We start from the raw sequence: 14,495 nt of genomic DNA, 5'->3' as shown, positions 1-14,495 counted from the left end.
ACAGCTGATACGTCCGAAGTGCGGTAAACATGAAGCGGGGGGCAGGGTAATAATGATACCAGACGTAAAAATGTACCCCTCTAGGGGCGAAATATTATAAAACATTTTTTATTACATTTAGCTTCAAGCATTACTCAGAAGAGTCAGAAGTACACGAGACACCAAATCATAGTTTAAATATGAGTTCTTGATGTGAGGGTTTTCGTATATTTCAACTTTTACATCTTTGAGTAGGATTTTAGGGTAATATTTTTTTTGTATACTAGCCACACAAGGATCTACGCACCAACTTCACGAAATAGTTGTCTCACAAGTTCCACCGAGTTCTGTTTGCTACTGTGCTGTTATCTCATAAATCTCATTATATTCTGTGTCCCATTTGCGGACTATTATCAGTTTTACACCTCCTTTGTTGCTGGAAGTCGCCTTCTGCGCCAGTGTGTGTAAAGGCAGCACTTTCGACGCATCTATTTTCTACGCTTCAATCCTTTGAATTTAATCGAGACACTCTAATTTGGTGAGTGATTTTAATTATTTAAATCAACAATGACATTGGCATTATCTTTGTTTTCTTTGCGCTTTTGTTTTTTTTTTTTTTATTTACGTTTACGTTGGTTAAGTTTCCGTGATTTTTTGTGTCCTCCTTTTACAATTTACATACCTGCATTTTATGATTCGAGTCAGTGTTCGAGTCGGATAGTTAACTTTCTTTCATCTTTCTTAGTACATATTACTTATACCTACAGGGCATCTAATACTATTATTATTATTTAAAAATAATTGAGAATTATTTCATTTCATGATTGCTTTGAATGTATTAGGTCATTGTTTCATATTTAAGATCATTATTCATTATTGGCACTTTATTAATATAAATTACTAAAAGACATAGAATATAAAACTAAAACTAACTACAATTAAAATAACTAAAACATAAACTATTCATTATTATCTTATTAATCATTATTATCTTAGTGTTTTAGCATAAGTACTTAACCATTTAAGTGTGGTCCAGCCCTTCCGTGTTTGTTAGTTTTTTTGCTGATAGGTATGATATTTTCAAATTTCCTTCCTAATGAAAAAATCTACAGATGCAAGATATTTTTATAGTTGCATATTTTTCGGTTGTATTGATATTATTGATAAATTGTTGCTTTAGTACGCACAAGTACTCATTTGCTACATAAGCCTTTTTAAATCTGTTGCTAATTTGCTTATCAAGTGGGTATTATACTTGTTCATTTGTTATCTGGTGACATCCAATACAGTGTTGGCAAATGGTTATTGATTGATGATAAATATACACTTTAACTATGTATAACTGTATACTTTATCATCTTCATGCATTTTATTTGACACTTTATTTTTAGGAATTAAAAAACATAAATTACTTTTTTTTTCATTGAAAATGTTTGTGGGTAGTAAATTGGCCAATAGAACTGTCATTTTAGAATATGAAAACAACCTAACAATTTGTAATTTATTATAAAATAAACCTAAAAATGTATCCCTTAAAAGGGTTAAAAAGGGGTTGAAAGTTTGTATAGGGTTCAAATTTTATTTTAAGCTATGAATTTGTAATTTGTTTCAGAACCATGAAGTTTCTAGCTCTTGCTGTGTCCTGCCTGCTGGCTCTCTCCGGAGCCCTAGCGGCTGACTCCTGCTACCAGGACGTCTCCTTGGACTGCTCACAGGCTTCCAACAGCATGGGTAAGCATTACTAGTATTAGTTATTTACCTAGTTAATAAAATCTTAAATATTAAAGATTGTAACTATTTGAAATAAACAGATTTAATAAAAAAAAAATCCTTATTTTTTTAGTCATGGATGACTAAAAATGGTACAAAAGAAACGGAAATATTGTGTGTAAGAGGGTCATTGCTCTAGTTTCCATCCATACTCTAGTTTTCGTCCACTTGACATATTAGCAAATAATATTTTTGGTATTTAATTTGCTACTTGCGAAGAATCATATTTATGTAGATACGTATATTGCTTCGATATTAAGGATTGCAAATATTGCAATAAGTCCAAATTTGTGCAGCAATGTAGGTTTATATTTACATCGAGTGGACGAAAACTAACGCACCTACCCTATGTGGAGGACCCCTCGGTTCATGATCTAATGTCTGCATCTGGATATACTCTGATTTTATTGTCTATGGTTATAAGGTCAAATACTATAAATTTCTGTGACTAAAGTCTATTTTTTTATTCGATAGACTGAAATGACATTTCATAGTATGAACATCATGTGTCATTTCATACTATGAAATGTCATTTTAGTCTACCGAATAAAAAAATAGACTTTACATATTATAGATAAGATATGTAGATAATTTGGACGTACATATACATACTTACATACCAGGGATGATGCGAATATCCGCATCCGCAACCGCGGAACATCCGCATTATTTTCAACATCCGCATCTGCATCCGCATAAAATCGATGCGGATTTAATGCGGATGCGGATGTGGAACAGGTTGGTACAGGAACGTCTTAGCATCGGCGTAAGTGCTAGACTGCTAGGTAATTTAGTCATTAGCCAAAAAACCTATTAGAAATTAGCCGTCAAGCATGAGTGGGACTTAATGTACGGAACCTTTGGAATGCGAGTCCGACTCGCACTTGGCCGGTTTTTTTAAATAAAAATTACTAAAATGTAATATTTGACGTTCTTTATGTACCTATCTTGACATCCGCATCCGCGGATGTGAGCCTTTAAAAGTCCGCATCCGCATCCGCGGATGTCAAAAAATCGGCATCCGCAACATCCCTGTTACATACCTACCATCTTGTGCTAGTTGTGCTTAATATGATTGAATTCTATTATGACAATGATCTCAATCCCTATCTAAAGTCAGATAAAGATAAAACAAATATTTCACAATATCTATCTCATACAAAACAATGTACCTCTGTTATCGATCAATACAAATAAAATACCTATCGAACAACGAAACATATTAGGGCGCGTTTATACTGTCGGTTTTAGGCATATCTGCGGGTTCGAATCCTGATGGGGGCATTAATTTTTTGTGATATTATGTAGTCATGTCTAGGATGTACATATCTACATATGTACATTTATTTATGTAATAACTTTTTCGCATTTTTACACAATTTTTTGCCAAAAAAAATTACGTGATATTTGCGAAAGGGGTTCAACCCAAGTGATATTTAGCTTGGAAACTCCCTAAACACCGCAGACACGTAATTAATGGACGCCCCCCCTACACAAAAATACAAGTAGGGCTTACGTTCGTCAGATGTAAGTGAAAATTAGGCCTCTACTTGAATTATGTTGTTTATTGTCTAATTTTGCTCCATGCTTACTAAGAGTTTGGTAAGTGAATCATCAGAATCAGTATATTATGCACTTTCATGATTATAATCCTCAATACATACTATAGTGACGTGACGAGTGATAATTAGTTTACCACATTTGCACTTTACCTATTGTTTTAACATGTTAATATCCATCAATCAATCAATAGGTAATTTATTTATTTCTTGAATGCGGTACAATAAAGATAATTTATTGAATACAATTTGATTCACATAAAATACCTAATGCTAAATGTAGCAGTTAACCATATGATGCACTTTATTATTAACACAATTTACAATGTACAGTCACTACACGTGATTGTTACGCCATTTAGGGTCCTAACTAAATTGGTGGTTCCATACTTACACTATGGAATGTCCAATTTAGCTAGGACTTAGGACCCGAAATGGCGTAACAATCACGTGTAGTGACTGTACATAATTTAATTGATCTATCATTATTCATTACTACACACAGAACCGGCACAGAGAACCAGTATTTTGCACCATGAGTTGATGTTGTATTGACATCAAACCATAGAAGCGGAGCGTGAATTTCGCTTTCTAAACGCGTAAGCGCCATGAATGTTACGGCGCTTACGACGTTTTGGTCGCGTGGTACAGGTTGTGATTGTAAAGGCCTGTCCAGACGAGAACAATTTTTCGCCAATCTGATTAAATTGTCTAATCAAATCAGGTGGTGCGGACGCAAACGCCAATTTGGCCACTTTCACCAATTTTAAATTTATTGTGATATTTTACCGCTCTAGATTAAAAAAAAAATGCTCCTAACCGCGAATACCAGCGTCACAAATTGTGGTATCCTTGCGTCCGCACCCCATTTTTACACGACTTCCCCAAAAAAGGAGTGTACTGTTTTATCGGTCATAATCGGCGGTCGAATTCGGCGAGACAAATTGGCGTTTGTGTCCGCACGTGCTGATTTGATCGGACAATTTAATCGGATTGGCGAAAAATTGTACTCGTCTGGACAGACCTTAATAATAACTTCCTGCGTAGTAGAAATTGAAAAGTGTTGCCAGTATAATAACCCAAAAATCTCCCACAGTGCTGGCAAAATGTAACGCCATCTACGGCGGCTACGGTCACCATGGCAACCTCGCGTCCGAGATGCAAGCGTACGCGAACCTGCATCTCGCTCGCTCGTACGAGTTCCTGCTATCGGCGTCCTACTTCGACAACTACCAGACCAACAGGAAGGGGTTCAGTAAGCTGTTTAGGAAGCTGTCGGATGACGCTTGGGAGAAGACTATTGATCTCATCAAGCATATTACTACTCGAGGTATGATTATTATTAATTTATTTTAAATTTTATTGCATATTCTCTACCAGTCAACTATAGGACTAAATAAGAATACTTCAAGGTTTTGTTTTTAATTATGTTTTACCGAAACCACTAGTACAAACAGTGTGGAATGAATTTCCCCTATAGATTTTTTTTCATCTTTTATGAGTGGTAACTGCTTAGAAAAAAAGTGATTTAGAACTTTTTGATTTGTCCGAATATAATGATTTGAAAATCTATAGTAAACTATATTTACGTTTACCTATGAATGTAAATTTTATTAATTTAAAATTATACTTATATAAATGTATTATTTCGAATTGACACATACATTATTCTGTTTGGCCCTATGGTTGACTGGTAGAGAATGCCACAAGGGATTAAGTCCGTCTTTTGTACTTTTTTATGTGCATTAAAGTTTAAAATAAATAAATATATATATTTAACAAAATTCATTAATATAATAAATGAACATTAATTTATAGTATTTTATGCAACCGTTGTTTAAGAGAGGTCAAAAAAATAAAGGCGCCTCGAGTATTTTTTGACTCGGTTAAACAACGTTGCATACAATACTTTTTCTATGACCAAGCACTTACTTAAATAAAAATAAAATTGAAAATGTAACAAATCTTTTTAATTCAATAAACAGCAAAAATGGAGGGTACGGGCGGGAAAAGAATAAATGAATGAATGAAATTTAAAAAAAACATGTGTATGGTTCACTTATTTGTCAGAGATAACATTTAAAATAAGGTTGGCAACACTGTATTTCATTTAATATTTTTTAAGTGGTCATTACACGAAGTATCGTAAAGTCGCCAAAAAGATACTGCGTGTATGCACAAATTCTTTTTGGGGAATAGACTGAAAACTTGTCTTGACAACTATAAGGTAGGGTTTTAAAGGTGTGTGCACGACCCTTTAAATGACAAATAAAAGTACGGGAGTAGAAAAAGAAGTTAAAGTAATCGGATTCTAATCTGGTTATCCAGGTGGCGTGATGGACTTCGCCCGCCGCTCCACCCTGGATACCGGCAGCAAGAACTACACCGTGGAGCTGAACGAGCTGGAAGCGCTGGCCAAGGCCCTGGACATCGAGAAGGAGATCGCTGAGCGCGCCTTCCACATCCACGGCGAAGCCACCAGGAACAGCCAGCACCTCCATGACCCTGAGGTAACTTAACACAAACATTACAGGTCTGGACAGCGCAGCAAGAACTACACCGTGGAGCTGAACGAGCTGGAAGCGCTGGCCAAGGCCCTGGACATCGAGAAGGAGATCGCTGAGCGCGCCTTCCACATCCACGGCGAAGCCACCAGGAATAGCCAGCACCTCCATGACCCTGAGGTAACTTAACACAAACATTACAGGTCTGGACAGCGCAGCAAGAACTACACCGTGGAGCTGAACGAGCTGGAAGCGCTCGCCAAGGCCCTGGACATCGAGAAGGAGATCGCTGAGCGCGCCTTCCACATCCACGGCGAAGCCACCAGGAATAGCCAGCACCTCCATGACCCTGAGGTAACTTAACACAACACAAACATTACATGTTGTCATATCTTTAGAGGATATGATGGTGTAAATCAAATGCCCAAATACATGCAAAATTAATTTAATCAAAAAAGGTATAGCTTGTACAGAGATCAGATTTGAAGTGAGCGATGACAATTAAAAATGTTCGAAGTACTATAAGCGCCTACTGATAGCAACGCGCAAAATTCACCACACGCACTGTATTTTTAGCATAGGCTCTAAAGCCTGTACACGTGTACGCGCCAAAACTAAGGCGCCTAAACTATTATAACTAATTATACAGAAACGGCGTGGTGAAGGTGCAGACGCCGTCTTTGTATAATTTACGCCTGATGTCGTAATCAATTGCACATTGCAGTCGCATTGAGTACAAAAATAGAAAATAAACTAAATTAGTAATTATAAAAGAGCACCATTTATACACCGTGAGCAAATGAAAGACACGAGACGAGACTAATGACACTTTCACATCAAACGACGTTTTTAATATATTAAATTGGAAAAATAAAATAAGTTTGATATTTAAACTGAAAGCACACTCAAAAGAACATTTCTTACAAATTCTGCACATGTCTCGTGATTAAAATATGTGTAAAAACATATAAAAATGCATTAAAACTTGTGCAGTTTCCTACTTTTCTTTTAACTGTATAGAAAATGTGATTTTTGGAGTAACTATATAATGATACTTCATTTTTAATCTGTAGATAAAAATAAGCTCACTTTTTGAGTTCAAATTGAAATTAAGTTAGTTAAACCAGCATACCTACCCTAGACAACGCAAGATTCATCGACTTTAAGAATAAATTCAATTTCAATGTCGTTTATTCCACACATAAGTTTACAGTACAAAACCAAGTCACTTAGGTACAAGGTGATTATAAAATAGGTACATTTTTCAAAAAAGGAATACTACCTAATTTACCATTTCCCACAGATCGCCCAATACATGGAGGAGGAATTCATCGAAGACCATTCCAAGACCATCCGCAACCTGGCCGGCCACAGCTCCGACCTCAAGAAGTTCATCGCCCAGAACGACGGCCAAGATCTGTCCATCTCGCTATACCTGTTCGACGAGTATCTGCAGAAGACCGTCTAAAAAAATAGTCTACCATCTCAAAAACTACCATTTTAGTAGAAATGTGGTTACGCTGGTTACCCATTAACCATCTTTTAAATAAAAATATTATAGTAGAAAATCGGTTAGCTAGCCGATTAACATAATCTACTACCTAATAACAATTATTATGTGGTGTTTTGAAATAACTATTTGATTACACACAGTTTAGTAGATTTAAAATAAATCCTCCACTCAAAAACTACCATTTTAGTAGAATATTGTTTAAGCCATTTCAACGTGTACAAATAGGGCTTTTTAAATTATGTGATATTTAAGTTTTTTATCATTCATTGTGTATTATAGCCTAGTATAGATGTATTTTCAGTTATTTTCCAAATAAAAATTCTTTAATCGCCTGTGGCTTTTTAGTACATTACCGTAAGTTGACCCCTAGGAAACTATTGATACCGGATAGGAATGGAATCGATTGGCATACAAAAATAGCATGTGAAAAATAAGAGTTTTCATTTTCATACAAATTGTATGGGAAAAGTTTTCCTCGATTTGTGGCTTTTCTAGCCGGAATTTTTTTTGCTTCCATACAAGCTTTTGATCCTTAATAGGAATGGGATCGATTGGCATCACAAAAAAAGTTTGTCAAAAATGACCTTTTTCTCGCACCCTGTATGTTTTTTCCAAAATCTGTAAAAGCCAATCTTCATTAATTTGAAATCGAAGGAAGGTCTTCTAAGACCGTTTTGTCGTAGCAGCACGGGATCTGGTAGCTGCCCTCACTGACCCAAAAAGAAAATCCACCCTGTATACAGTAGAATCCGTTTATTATGACTCCGCTTATACTGACCAACCGCTTATTATGACGTAATTACTGTGCGAAGTTTGGTTTTCATAGAAAATTATTTGTGACAAATTCGGATAAGATGACTTCGCTTTTAGTGACAACTCGCTTACTATGACCTAAAAATCCTATTTCCATGAAATAATGTCCGGTTATAATGACACATTGGCTGGTTTTTGTGGTCGTCACCACGTCTTTCCCTGCGAGGACGACTGGTGCGTTCGTGGTGTGTAAGGTATTTTAGTTTTGATTCTCAGTGACAAGTTGATGTTTGTTACAAGTTTAATAAAACTCATCTCTCACAAAGGAATTTGAGATTAATTCGGAAAACTTAACAAAAATAAGTTGTACAACTATGCTTTATATGACATCCGCTTAGTATGACGTGTTTGTCTCTTCCCTTCGATGTCATTATAAGCGGATTCTACTTTATAGGTATAAAGTCTATTTTTTTATTCGGTAGACTAAAATGACATTTCATAGTATGAAATGACATTTTATGTTCATACTACGAAATGTCATTTTAGTCTACTGAATAAAAAAATTGACTTTAGTATATCACAAAATCTTTGTAGTTTTGTGTAGATTTTATTTTACCGTTCTGTCGCTATGCATGAATGCATTCATGCCAAATTTCAGCTTGCCATCTACGGTTCTCTTACATTTTCTTCTGCATAGTAGGCTCTGCCATCTTGTGGGCTACATCGGAAGCATAAACTTGTTCTAAACCCCTATAGTCTGTACGGAAAGTGAAGAGTCGTGGAATGTATTGGGCCCCATACATTCCACGACTCTTCTCTTTCCGCACAGACTCTATAGTTCATGCACGCTCCCTTCGTATGATTTTCAATAGAATAGGTGTCATTGACCTCTATGAGTATCATATCACATTATGATTATGATAAGTCAGCGAATTATCTGAAATATTTTTTACCTCAAACTCTAAGGGCCATTGCACCATTCACTAACCCGGAGTTAACCATGGTTAACAGTACAATTTGACACTGGGTTAACGATTTAAAGGTATTGTTTCTTTTGTGCACCAGAAAAAGGGTATACAACGTGAAGGGCAAAACCTAGAGTAGTCTAATGAAGACGAGTAAAATACTAAATTACTTATAAGTATCTATATTTTATTATGGAATTAAATACATTATCATACACATTTAATAATTATTGTTCAATACAAATTTTTAATTATTATTTACGTAAGTTGGTAAAACATAAATACACTAAATTATTATTACGCTGCACAAACTTCTTCAATGATATATAACTATGTAGTACGCGCTTATCATTTTAGCCTATTCCATGAATGTTACAGAGAGGCAAAGCCAAAATTAAAAATATGTATCTGATTTATGAACGTAACTCCTACGTTGAACGGTTCCCGCGCTGTCAACTGTCAATGTCATTGTGTTTATTCATGTTAGCCTAGACCATTAGGGCTTAATAAAATATAACTTTTTTAATAGGAAATAATAGTAAATATATAATAAATATGTGAAAAAATAAAATATTAGTGTACGACAGTCCGACCAATTACAAAATTGGAAGAAAATACAAGAAGATTGAAGAAGAAAATGCTACTTTCGCGACCAAGGTCAAAGGCGGCGTCGTTTCGTGGATAGCATGACTATCCACCCGGACATGTTGCATATCAAAATAAGAATCTAGCAGCATCATCATCTCCATCTCCGCCAGCGGCGTAGAGAAAAAAGCGATTTTCGCGTGGCGTATAAAAAGCAATCTGTGCCCTCCTCGCTCGCCAGCGACCGAATGTACATATCTAAAATTCCGAAAGAAAATAAACGCAAGGTAAGAAATATTTGTTCATGATTTTCGACGTTTGTGCTAACCTGTGCATTCTGGATTTTTTGGAACACTATTCTAGCTAGGTGTATATCTGTCCGCTAACTGCACATGGTGACTGAGCTGTGCACTGCATTCTGGAGCACTATTCTAGGTGCATCTGTCTGCTAACTGCACACGGTGGTTGTGCTGTGCACTGTGCATTCTGGAGCACTATTCTAGGTGCATCTGTCTGCTAACCGCACACGGTGGTTGTGCTGAGCACTGTGCATTCTGGAGCACTATTCTAGGTGCATCTGTCTGCTACCTGCACACGGTGGTTGTGCTGTGCACTGTGCATTCTGGGCCACTATTATAGGTGTGTCTGTCTGCTAACTGCACATGGTGACTGAGCTGTGCACTGCATTCTGGAGCACTATTCTAGGTGCATCTGTTTGCAAAATAGCTATACTAAGCTTTTTGGAGTACTAACCTAGGTATCTCTGATGATATTTGGACTTGGCAATCTTTCACATACTAATACTAGGTGCATTCAATGCCAGTATCTTTGGGGCATTGTGGTGTTGTCACTTATTCCTTACTAACAGCACTGAGATATGGCTCATATCCTACCTGCCAATGGCAGTGGAAGGCCACAAGTCTTGCTAGAACTGGGTTTTGTAGACTAGACACGGCTCTTAACCCCATGAGTTAATCAATGTGGTATGCAAAGTTAGGCCGTCTCTTGGTATGTACTATGACTTCAAGTAGGTGAATTAAAACATTTATTCTTATTTCGGCAAGCAAGGAATTAAGCGAGTAAATCTTGACATCATGGGACGGAGGCACCAGAAATTTGGATATGGAAAAATCCTAATAGGACAACCTCGTTGTTTGTTTTCAGATGTACAATTAAGAACATTACAAAACCAGTATGACCCAAACAAGATTATGCAAAATAATCTGCGCTGTAAAAATTTTATTGGTGCTCTATTGGTGAGATGCTTGTCAGTAAGGAACAAGGCTAAGTATTTGTTTGCTAACTGTGATGATTTAGCTCTCAATCAATTTTGTGCTGAAACCGGCTATGACAAGCTGGTGTCGCTTTTAAGTGACTGACCGTCTTTTGTGTGATTATCATCACTGAGAATCTTCGCTAAGGCAGTGGTCCTTTAAATACTAAAGCACAATAAATGGCATTAGAGATTTTTTATTTTATTTTTAAACATGCTGTCGACAAGTGATATTATAAGAAAATCTAGCAGAAAAACGAATGGCTTACGGCCCGGTACTTCAACTTCAAGGGCTCAATTATCAATCATATTTTCCAATGTATGTTTTGCTGTTACTTGTATTTGTTTCATATAATAAAGTATTCATTTAACATTACAACATACAAAAACCCTGGTCAAAAGCAGCGATAAAGAAGCGGAGCAACACTTTCCTCTCTGCAGTCACAATGTGGTCGCACTCAAGTGACATTACAACAGCCTGTGTTCATTTAGAACAAATTCTCAAAAGCTGTGGTTTATTTAAATACACTTCTTTAATTGCAGTGACATCATATTCAATATTTACAAGGATTTTGTCATACAAAATTAAATTTTTGTCAGTGCCAATACCGAAGGTTACAATTCCGAAATATGATCAATTCTGTGAAATTGATAGTCAAATACTAGAAAACTATGTGACTGTGATATATACTGTGTGTATATGCCTATGATGTTCTTATAAAATAATGTACACTTTATACAGTTTAATCACAGACTACATATATACAGACGCTGCTATCCCATACATTCAAATGTGACCGCCTAAAAGCGCATCATTACCAGATGGCGTCACTGAAAATGCACTGTTGCCTATCATGGATACAAGATGGCGCTGTGTCACATCCAAATCATAGAATTCCTAACGACATCTATACGTCTTCATTGAAAGTTAGTAGACATATGTCGTTGCCAACGATTAGAAGTAATCAACAGATGTCGCTTTATAGCGTATTGAATAAATCATGAATCTAGTTTAAAACTGGATCAAGCATGAGGGGTGGAAGGAAATGACCGAACAGGATAGTCTTATGTATCTTTCAGTATGAGTAAAGAGAGTTCGGGCACTTAAGGAGTACAGGGAGGGAAGGGAGAGGCAGGGTACAGAGAAATAGCGTAGCCAAACGGTATAACCATAAAGTAATTTCGGAAAACGATACTGTGGTGATGATAATATTTATATATTATAAGAATGCTACATAAGTCTTGCCGAAACTATTTAAACCGGCTGAAAATAAATACCTGTCATAATAATTTTGCGCATGCTACCATTGGTGCATGGCAAAAGGATTAGACATTACTACTGGCGTAAGTCCGTCTATATGCCACCGTGCCACTGGTACTTGAGCGTTTCTTTATATTTTTTTAATCCAATTGCTCAAAAAGTTTAGTTTTTGTAGCTGCAAATCGTGCGTAAAGTTTGATTTTTTTACACTAGTGCTAAAAAGTAATCTGATTGATACATTTTAAATAAATGAGTATTATGCGAGACCCGCTTATAAATGACCCACCTGAACAACGCGCGATTGGGCATAAAGGAGTATTATTCGAGACCCAATAGTATTACTTGAACAACGCGCGACAGAATGAAGCTGACGTTCGTACAATACACTTTATACACTTAATATAAATGTAATTAATTAGATATATATCAATATAATGAAATAACAAAAGATTCATGTTTTTTTACATATAGCTGGTCAACCAAATCTTGTCAGTAAAATAAAGGCGCGAAATTCAAATTTTCTATGGGACGATATCCTTTCGCGCCTACATTTTTCAAATTTGCCGCCTTTTTCTACTGTCAAGATCTGGTTGACCATGTATAATTATATGTTCTGAAAATTAATTTTATTAATTTTAATAATACAATTTCTCTTCAATTGGCATAATGCTGACAACAGTGACAACAGAATCCACATTGAAAAAAATGGCAATTAAAAGTAAAACTTTTTTTATTCCCTTCCCGCCTTTTTTATTCAACATTTAAAGTGATTTATGTTTGTAAGTAATTGCCAAGAAAGCATAAGTTATTAAATAAAAATGAGTGATTCAGACGATTTTGGAGTTAATTTAACGCCACCAGATATCAAAGCAAAGGCATCCGTTGTAAGTGACAGGGCTATAACCGCGAAAATCGAATTTCGCAAATTGCGGGCATTTTTCTCTGTCACTCTAATTACGCCTGCATTGGAGTAAAAGAGAAAGATCCCCGCAATTTGCGAATTTCGGTTTTGGCGGTAGCCCCTCAGTATATTACCGGAAAAATCGAAAGCTCGGTACTCGAGCAAAATGACATACTTCTCGCACTTATATCGAAAACTACTATTTTTTGCCATTTTTTATATTGTGATCTTTTTTGCCACTTTTGTGTTATTTGTACTCAAATTCACGAGCTCTTTCGATCCTAATGAGATAAATTACCTCAATTCATGCTCAATTCACTCTTATCGTGCCTTCTAAAAATTTACGATACAAGTTGCATTGCAATAACTATAAAAAAGTAACTGATTTGACTAGTACGAAAATACCCTATTGTAACAATACGATGCGACGTTGTCGAGTTAAACTGGACTCGCTTCGCAGTAACTCATAGCAGTTTGGCAACGTCGCGTCGTGCTTTTATTTTTAAGCAACAGATTTGTACATGATTTGTACCATCTTAGTACCTATACATACAAAGATATGTTTTCATAACGTTCCTTTTCAACTTCTCCCATGGCAAAACCCGTACCTATCAAACCTGAAATTATTATACAAAAGCATTTAATGTTTGTTTTAATAAACTTTTTCTGTTATAATTAGAATAAATATATCTAATTTTGCGTATATTGACCAGGCAGGTGTTTGTATCACTAATTATGTGACCTATAAGTATAGACAGACAACAGCGTGCACAGAAACGTCAAAAACGGCATCAAGTAATGATTATTGCTATTTTAAAATTAGTCCCCTACTTCAGGGTAATGTTATACGCCTGTTCCTTAAAAAAGCTGAGGGCCTACCGCGAACCACGTTCGACGTGTTGCCTCCCTGTCACACTTACGTACGAATTTACAAGTGCGACAGAGAGGCAACACGTCGAACGTGGTTCGCGGTAGGCCCTCAGAAATGGACACTGAGGCATAATTATCATTATTTTGGAATTTAAGTACTATATAATATTATTTGTAGTCTTTTGGAATATCATATTTTATTTGAACTAATAATATTGTATAATAATAAATCATAAAAGCTCTATTTAGGGACAAGAAAGAACTTTCAACGGCAACACTAAAAATAAACTGTCAAATAGTCAAGTCGCCACAAAGCGGCACCGCGTTTGTTGCCTTTGCTTTGTTTCTGTTTATACAAACTTATTAATTTCATATTATAGCTTCATTTGAACTATAGTACAAGTACGTGAATAGAATACCTAGACGTGTCTTGCTTGGTGCAGTTGCGTAGGTATGCTAAAAGGAAAGTTGGAAGACCGATGTGGCGCTTTAAAGACTGTGCTAAGCGTGACATGTGACCAAAATGTGGGAGGTCGTGCCGCTCACGCATCGGCCTCCACAA

General features: G+C 36.1%; 1 protein-coding gene across 1 annotated transcript; it reads left to right on the top strand.

Moving 5' to 3' along the window:
• Window positions 1-1,577: 1,577 nt before the first annotated feature.
• Window positions 1,578-7,332, top strand: LOC134659692 (ferritin light chain). Its single transcript, XM_063515380.1, has 4 exons — window positions 1,578-1,710; window positions 4,405-4,638; window positions 5,637-5,818; window positions 7,116-7,332. Exons 1-4 carry the CDS (start codon window positions 1,596-1,598, stop codon window positions 7,278-7,280), a joined length of 696 nt encoding a protein of 231 aa, XP_063371450.1. The 5' UTR covers window positions 1,578-1,595; the 3' UTR covers window positions 7,281-7,332.
• The last annotated feature ends 7,163 nt before the right edge of the window (window positions 7,333-14,495 follow it).

The sequence above is a fragment of the Cydia amplana genome, chromosome 25 (assembly GCF_948474715.1).
Source record: "Cydia amplana chromosome 25, ilCydAmpl1.1, whole genome shotgun sequence".
Lineage (NCBI taxonomy): Eukaryota > Metazoa > Arthropoda > Insecta > Lepidoptera > Tortricidae > Cydia > Cydia amplana.
This window is presented reverse-complemented; position numbering and strand designations above follow the sequence as displayed.

Excerpts from the sequence above, each read along its gene's own strand:
- LOC134659692 (XM_063515380.1), top strand. The coding sequence starts at position 1,596 with ATGAAGTTTCTAGCTCTTGCTGTGTCCTGCCTGCTGGCTCTCTCCGGA. Across the intron at positions 4,639-5,636 it reads CAAGCATATTACTACTCGAG|GTGGCGTGATGGACTTCGCC; the intron begins GTATGATTATTA and ends CTGGTTATCCAG. Across the intron at positions 5,819-7,115 it reads AGCACCTCCATGACCCTGAG|ATCGCCCAATACATGGAGGA; the intron begins GTAACTTAACAC and ends CATTTCCCACAG.